The following is a 9,155-nucleotide window of genomic DNA, read 5'->3' on the forward strand; positions in this document are numbered from 1 at the left end:
AAAAAATAATATTATTTAAAATATTATAAAAATACAGTAAAATGTAGTCTCAATTTAATAATATAAACACTTCAGTGAAGAGTATTTTTCAAAAACTTTTTATTTTCTTATACAATAATGTTTTATTATATCCATTATTCCGCTTTGATTTCTGTGTCTTTTTCTATCCATATAAAATTTATTTGATCACTTTTTTAAAAACTGTTTCTTAATTAAAAGGGAACCAAACCCACCTATTCAAATATCAATTCCCTCTATCACATTATTGCATTGATATTTGAATAGGTAGTTGATAATAATAACAGTTTAAAAAAAATTACTAAGTAAATTTTATATGGATAAAGAAAAAAACTGTGGGATCACACAAAGTGTAGGAGGTATAATAAAACATCAATGTTTAAGAAAATAGATGGATGAGTGCTCTGAAACATCGGTTTCTCAAAAAAAATAAAAAGGAAAATAAGTAATAAATATTGATAAAAAGTTTTACAAAAGTAATTGTCCCTGAAGTATTTATATTGTATATGTATTTATTTTTTTAAATTGGAAATTATTAAAATTACTCATTTTGCAATGAAATATTGTCATGTATTATTTCATTTATTAACTTTCATTTTATTACTTAAATGCTAAAAAATAAATCTTTTGAAAGAAAAGTTGACAGTTTGTTTTGGTTTTTGTTATTAGTCTTTTAAAAGTTCACTTAGTTAGGATATTATAATGGCCTACGGTTTGGTTATGTCAGGTAATTTTAATTTAATATTAAATAATGTATTTATTTTCAGGGAGCTTCTTTCAGGAATGGAAATTGAAACAACTCCAACAGTACCAAAGCAAAAGCCGATGACGGAATCAGGAGTTAGCCGAGCTGAACAGGTTCGAATGGAGTTAAAAAACAAACCATTTTTCCGACCTTCGAGGGGACAGTAAGTAATTCTCTAACTTAAGTCCTCCTATCCTTATTTATTTAATCTTTTTTTTTTTTTTTCATTTTACTTCTCAAAAAGCACCAAGTTATTGGATATTTCTTAAACCTAACAAACATATTTGTAAAGTGAATTATATATTTTCCATTTTTTTTGTTTAAAAGAAACAGTAAACTATGAAAAAACAGTAGAATACTGCTTTATTTTAATTGCATTAAGAATTTAAATTTATTCAAACATAATATGTTATGAAGAACAAGCTTAGACAAAATTGGCAATTCTTCTGGGCTGCATGTTTTGAAAACCTACTTTGCTAAATTCTGGTCCAGATGGTAGGGAGTTTCTGGTTAGCTTAGAAGGTTTTGGCTTTGACTACTAAGATTAAATGTGTTTAAGGGAGGAGTTTAAGCGAGGAAATATTGTTTAAGATTTAAGGTTTGATATGAGGATGAATTTTGGAATAGAGGGTGAAAGAAAAATTGTTTTCCCAAAGCTTGGTAAGAGATATGTCAATGTAACAGTCACAATACATTATACTTTATAATTTTTCAGAGTTGTTGGAGTAAAAATTGACCTCTTTGGTGAGAAACCACTTGGTATATTTAAACGTGAGGAATCAAGCGATACTGGAGAACCTTTACCAACGTGGGAAGAAATGGAGCAGAGAGAACTTCAACTACTTGTTACCCATCCTCCTTCGAATATTTACGAACAGATGATACAGTGGACGGAAAGGGGCATGTTGTGGAAATTTCCCATCAACAATGAGCAAGGTTTGTTTTTAAAATTATTTACCTATATATGAAATATATAGTAAGGGGATATAATGTGTAGGTATGGGTCTAGGATGTCTAAGCAACTGTTTAATTAAAATTGACTTACCAGAAGTGCCATTTAATATCATCGATTATACACTTTTTTTATCATTTTTTTTTTTAATGGCTCTAATTATTTTGATAAGACTCATTATATCAGCTGCTTCCTCATTAAAATAGTTCGATTTCAGTGACATGAGTGAGGTTTTCTTCAACTTCTGTGTGAAATTGGTGGAAAATTTTGATTTTTTCCTAGGAAGTTGTTTGTTCTTTTTATATTAAAATGTTGAGATGAAAATAAATTTGCTTTGGAATATTTTCAGTATTTTATATTTGCTAGTACAACGCTTTGGGTTTACCCATCATCCAGTACTATTATTCCTACAATTGTAACATTTATCAACAATTTTTGTATATAATTAAAGCATATATTCAATTTTACCTTATTAAATATATCCATTTCTTTTTCAAAATTTTGTCTTATGGTTACGTAATTAAAAATTATAACACAACATTGTTTGAACAATATCAAACACTATTGATATATTCATCTGGCCCTGTAGCACAAATGAATGTTAAGTTATTCAAGGTATTATCTCTTTGGACACATTAATATGCTTGTGTGCTCTTTGTCTACTTCCCTATAAGAAAATCTGAGATGGTAAGGTTTAAAAGTTTATTCAATGTGGAATAACCCTCTGGACTAATTGATTCCTAATTCTTTCTTATAAATGTGTTGTTCGCATTGGTCAGGACTTATTAGACTCCTTCGACACTAATTGTGGTGTGAGACGAGGCGACGCTCTCACATGTCTCATTTTTAATTTTGCAGGGGAGAAGGCTGTTCACGAGTCAGGTATTCAACTCCATACCACTATATTTAACAGCACAGTTCAGTTACTATGGTACGCCGATAAATTTCGACATTATTGGAAAGAAGCCTGAGAGGGTCATTCCTTGCTCTGGAGGGTACTACAAGAAAACTGGGTCTTATAGGTAATGAGAACAAGATGAAGTACTTGAGAGCTGGAGATAACATAAATCACTATATGTCCCATTGTCACGTGCGGATACAGATCACTTTGGCCTTCACTAAAACTGAATGTGCGAGACTTGATGCAGTCTTTGAAAGATTTATTCTGAGAAAAATATTTGGACCTGTTAAAGAGGGCAATGTGTGAAGAAGAAGGAAGAACGCGGAGCTTTCGGCTTTGTACAGAGATAATGATGTCAAATTTATAAGGTTGGGTAGACTCCGATGGGCAGGTCATGTGGCGAGGATGCATGGCGATGACATCACAAATAAGTTCCTATCCGATTAATTACATGGAAAGAGACGAGTTTGGAAGCTGAACATGAGATAGTCGGACGCTGTTTCAACGGATACCTGGGTCCTTATGGGAACCCGATCTGGAGAGTTGCAGCAGAAGACAGGACAGCCTAGCAGAAGCTACTATAAGAGGCCAAGGCTTGGTAACGGGCTGTCGCGCCAATTATGATGATGATGATGAATTCTTTCTTATCCTTGTTAATGATTGGCACCTCCTGACTTGAAAACAAGTCCTTTCATTCTCTTAAATCAAAATAGTTCTTGAGAAATATGGTTTTATATTTATTTCTCATTGGCAAAATGAACAAACCATGATGTCCACAAAAAATTTAGAAAATCTTCTCATTCTTAGGATTCTTGAACCCAACAATTGCATATGGTTGGCTAAAGAATGAATCTCTTTAATTAAGAATAAATTACAACTTAAATACTAAGAGAGGTTTATATGTTCTTATCATCCTTATTATGTCATTCCTCCATTAACCCATCCAACTCACTAGTTATCAATATATGTTTTCTGTTGTGAATTAAAAAATTTAATGTTAAAATTATTGAGTAACTTTATTTTTATTTTGTCTGATATCTAATCCATTCTTGTTTTTTACATTTACTTTTAGGCCTGGATGAGGAAGAAAAGGTAGATTTTACTGAACACATATTTCTTGAAAATCATCTCGAAGATTGGTGCCCTGATAAGGGTCCAATAAGACATTTCATGGAACTAGTCTGTGTCGGACTGTCTCGTAACCATTGGCTCACGGCTGAAGAGAAGAAGCAACACATCCTATGGTATAGGGATTACTTTTCTAAGAAAAAGGCTTTATTGCAAGAATTAGAACTAGGAGAAATAAAAGCTATTAGTGCAAATTAGTATTGTTATGTTTTTAGTCCTTAAGTAATAAGTACACTTATATTTATTGTAAATAAATAACATGAATGTTTTTCAAACATTTTTTTTTTATATTTCACCTTTACAGTATTACAGCTGTTCATTCCTCCAAAATATTTATCATTTAAAAAAAAAATCTATTTTCAGTTTTTTAAAATTAAAAATTAACCTTATTCTTGTCATTGGAACATGGGGAGTACTATTAATTTCTTGTATGTTATTCTCTCCTTGATATATTAAGAATCGATATGTGTCCAAGAATTGAATTATCTATCAGATGGTAACACTTGTGATAAAATATTCTTTTTTGAATGTAAAAATTGAATACTTAGTATTATTATTAGATATCCAAGGAAAACTGCCACGAACAAGAAAAATATTTAATTACTTTTTTCTTCACTATTTAATGAGAAAAGGGTTTATATTGTTTATTGTGTACGATTGACTTGATTTCAAAAACTAATTTTCTGCTGTAAGATTCTTCGTCTCTACTTTGAGCAGCATGAAAATAAGTTTGTAACTTTTTCATATTGTATGCTTATAGACAGGATTTATTTACTCAATCAGCTACATCATGTTCAGAGATTAGTTTATTAAGCAAGTATATTAATTAGAAATTTCTAAACTCTTATCTCCTTATGTTTTATTTAGGCAAATCAATAGCTCATGTATATTTTATCACAGATTGGTGCTTCATAAAATATTTTAACACTGGCTAATACGAATAATTTATTAATATTAAAATACCAAGTTTTTTTAATTGTAAAAGAAAACTGTGGAAGAAAAAAAAAATGTTATCTATGTATTATATTATATCCTGTAAAAATATGTAACTTATATTTGTCCAGTCATGGATTGATCAGTATGCTGTGTAATGTAGCAACCTGATATATTAGGGCAGCATGAATAAAATATTTCTTTCTCTCTAAATTTGAAATAAATAACCAGTATCTATTCTTAGCAATAATAAACCATGGATAAATAAAAAATATTAAAGAATTTAATAAATAATTAAAGGAGAAAATGTGAAATAGACATAGGGGTTCGAATCGGAAAAAACTGAGACCTCCCAATCTTTTCTGATCACATTGATACACATAGTTTCGTTAAACTGTGATTTTCTTGGCTGGCAGAAATAAAGTTAAAGTATGAATTTTTATAGCAAGCGAAATTTGTGTGATACGCACACCACAACAGATTTTTTCCACAAAACCACTAATGTTGAACATTAAAGGAAACAGGATTTAAAATAAATTAAAAATTGTGCCTAAAAAATTTTTATTTTAGTAATCTGATTGGAATGCAAAAATATTTAGTGTCAGAAAATATCCATTATAAAATTTTAACATACAATTTTCATATTAGAAATTGTTACATCAATATTAAAAATAAATTTACAAGCATTTACAGGAATAAAAATAAAATATATTAAAAGGAAACAATCAAATTAATGATCACATGAAGAAAAAAAATAATATATTACCATCAAATTTTTAATATATAATTAAATATTATTAACTAGGATGAAAATACAATTGAAAAATATACAATAAATTTGGTACATCATTTGAAAACCATTTTAGAAGAATTATTGTTACAAACATTATTTACTATTGATTGATCTTCAATCAATAAGCATGTCTTCTGAGTGATGTATTAATCGATTTTTCTCGATACTTCAGTACAAATTGTATGTAATTGATTGTCTAAATTTCAAATATGAAGAATGTTTTGGTCAATAATCACTACAATAGGGTAACTAAAAATAATTTTAAGAGGTTCCCTAATGGAAAAACAAGAAAAAAATATGTTGAAGAATTTTTTTTTCCCGATCATAATTATAGATTAATTTATGAATTGAATGCCCTGCTGTGGGAAAACAGCTATGTACCTTACACAGTCCATAGAATATAGGACAGTTAGAACTGCATTTATATTTTAAATTATAGAAAAAAAGTGTTAATTGTAATTTTGAATTCAATCAATAATAACCTAGTTCATTTTTTTCATTAGTAAAAAAATATCCTCGATTCCTGAGATGCCAGAAATAAAATGTAATATCAATAAATCAATTTAATATCCAAAACAGTCTCAACACTATTTATTTATTTGTCCTACGTTTCGGCCCTTCTAGCCATCCTCAGGGACATCTAAACATTTAACAGCATATATTACAACTTCACTTTTAAACATTTACAATAACATTATTATTTATTATATAATATAACATACTTTTTACTTAGGAATTTTATGTTGAAGGTATGTTATATTATATAGTAAATAATAATGTTATTGTAAATGTTTAAAAGTGAAGTTGTAATATAAGCTGTTAAATGTTTAGATGTCCCTGAGGATGGCTAGAAGGGCCGAAACGTAGGACAAATAAATAAATAGTGTTGAGACTGTTTTGGATATTAAATTGATTTATTGATAAATATTACCTGGTCTCGAAAAATTTTTGAAATAATATAATTAAAATGTAATATTTCATCGCTTCGGTCCATTTTGAGAAAAAAGAACTTGAGGCAATTTTTAAAGTTATCCATTAGCAAAACTCTTAATGAAATTAATAATCTGTAATAAATGAAAAAATAAAAGTATAATATATTGCTCACTAAAAATACTGTAACAAAAATATATAAATAATTTTTGAGGCTATTTATACAATAGGAATGCTCTTTGTATCAGGTTATATTATACAAGATGAAATGTAAGTTTTTGCAGGTGATATTAATATAAAAAGAGTTAATGCAATTACAATTTACCAATTAGTAAACATATTATAAAATATAAAGCTGAAGACTTTGTTTACATGTGCTAAGCTAATTTTAGGAACTAGTCGTCCGATTTGAAAAATTATTTTTGTGTTATTGAGAAGGCTTTAGGCTTTATAATATCATGCTACAAACCAAAAAAATTGATCATTAACCATACAATAAGGAGCCTGTGTATGTGTATGATAACTTTATATATTTTTTTTAAATATCACTTAAAATACAAAAAATTATACCTCTTTGCCATTAAGACAAAGTTATTGTCATTATGACCCTGTTTCTTGAAAATGCCTGCAAAAACCGAGATCAACAACATTTTACAGGTTATCGTTTTGATTATTTGAATTTTTAATTTAGACAGTTAATATCAGGTTATTACTAATTGCTTTGTCATATATAAGGGGCACAGTAAATTAAAATTTATTAATTAGAACAAAAATTTAATTTTCCAAAGTAGGAAATTATGAAAATGTGTACATTATAAAAATCATATCAGAAGCAAAGGAGCACTTTTTGGTTAAGTAATCAAATAGATTATCTCTTATCTAATTTTACTAATATTATCCTTTAAACTTGTAATTTCATTTGACATAACCAGTCATTTGTTAGTAATTAAAATCTTATATCCCTAATACTAATAACTCAAAAAAATCACAAAGTTAATTTAAAATACTTTATACCTCACTGAACATAATTTCAGACTAAATCACACATTTTGAAAAAATTAATATTTTTTTTTAATTAGAGGTGGTTCTTGTGTTTCATATGCAATATATCTCATAATTAACAAATTGGCTAATAGGTTGTATATTTTAAAATATATACCTATTTTCAATGGATATTAGAACAGGAGATTTATATCTACGAACAACAATCCTACAAAAATATCTAATTTTCTATCTAAATTTAAAAACTTTCATTGCTTCAACAAGACAGTCTAATCTTTATATTAAATATTAAATGCTATATTTTGATTATAAATTCACAAGGAAGAAGTCATTATGATTATGAGTATAGAAAAAAAGCCTCAGAGAATTAGTACAAACGAAAAAATTTTAAAATAACATATTTGTGATAGCAAGTTATACTTATAAATTCATTTCATAAGCTTGCTAGAACAAGTTTTGTCAAAAGTGTTTTCGTTATAACTCAAGCATACAGAAAAACAGTTTTAATAAAATTTATAGTTTACAGAGGAGTCATTGAAATAGGCCATACATTATCAGTTGACTGTGAATTTTTGCCGGTGGCAAAAAATTCACCTAAAAGAACTTTATAAATTTTTCATTGTCAAAAAAAAGTCTTCTGATGTCTTACCTCTAAAAATATCCATTAGCAATGAACTTATTATTTAATTTCATAGAAGAAAGAAAGAATACAATATGATATAAAAATAAGAATAAATTATTTACAACAAATAAAATATTAAAATATGAACAGTAAAAATATAAAATTGAGCTACCATATATAGGAGGCAGTTTCAAAACCTGTTCAACTCATTCTCGATTTAGTTCTATTTTACCAAAGTAACCCCAGGAGGTCTAATTTCACCTTCTTTTGCTAGGCGGTGTAATCCATTAAAACTTATGAAATTTAAAATAAAACATCACAAAAAATTATTATAAAACTTATCACCTCATATAATTCACACAAAACAATGTGATACATTGTGCGAAATTTCACAAGATATTTAACTTATAGCAATGAAATAAATAATTTTACAGTTTAAAAAATCTATAAAATTTTAATTAAGATCAAAGTGGCATTAATGGGTTCATACTGAGCTACTGGAAACAAATAAATAATAAAATAATCCATAATACGAAATCAGATATTATAGAATAGAATACATCACACTATTCCGTTACATCAAAAACAACACCTTTTCATTTCCAGAGTAGCCTAAATAACAACAAATTATAATTAACAAAAAATAATTAAACTTCATATAAATTTCGGAACATATTGTATTAATTATCGTGCAGTTTGATTTGTTCATACGAAAAACATAAAATATATTAAAAAAATATAAAAATACTGAATATCGAACACCAAATATCAAATACCACTTCAATATGGATGAGTGCCCAAACCAAAATGAATAAGCAGAATTCAACTATAACTTCTGATATAGAATTTTAATTAGATAAAAAATAAAAAGAAAGTGAAAGTAAGAAATGGATTTTGCAGGTTAATTTATATTAAAATAAATTAAACAATTTAAAAATTTTTATTGATGTTGCTCCCAGTAAATGAAAACAAGAAATATGAGAAAATGGTTTAAAAATTTAAGAAAGACTTATACAATACAAACTTGATGTAGCTTTACTGAAAGAAAAGTAATAGAACTCAAAAATAAAGTATTTGAGAAAAATTTACTTAAAATATTATAAAATTTATATCGAAGTAGTACATAACTTT

At 27.5% G+C, this 9,155-nt stretch overlaps 1 protein-coding gene across 1 annotated transcript in view; it reads left to right on the forward strand.

The window, feature by feature from the left end:
• mRpS31 (mitochondrial ribosomal protein S31) overlaps positions 1–4,019 on the forward strand; it is a 6,692-nt gene extending 2,673 nt beyond the window's left edge. Inside the window, exons 5-7 of the mRNA XM_014425593.3 lie at positions 786–926; positions 1,479–1,699; positions 3,689–4,019. Coding sequence (XP_014281079.1) covers positions 786–926; positions 1,479–1,699; positions 3,689–3,942 — 616 coding nt within the window. The 3' untranslated portion in view covers positions 3,943–4,019. The remainder of the gene's footprint in view (positions 1–785; positions 927–1,478; positions 1,700–3,688) is intronic.
• The last annotated feature ends 5,136 nt before the right edge of the window (positions 4,020–9,155 follow it).

Source organism: Halyomorpha halys, unplaced genomic scaffold (genome assembly GCF_000696795.3).
Source record: "Halyomorpha halys isolate HHAL.00 unplaced genomic scaffold, Hhal_1.1 Scaffold523.1, whole genome shotgun sequence".
In the NCBI taxonomy this organism is placed as follows: Eukaryota; Metazoa; Arthropoda; class Insecta; order Hemiptera; family Pentatomidae; genus Halyomorpha; species Halyomorpha halys.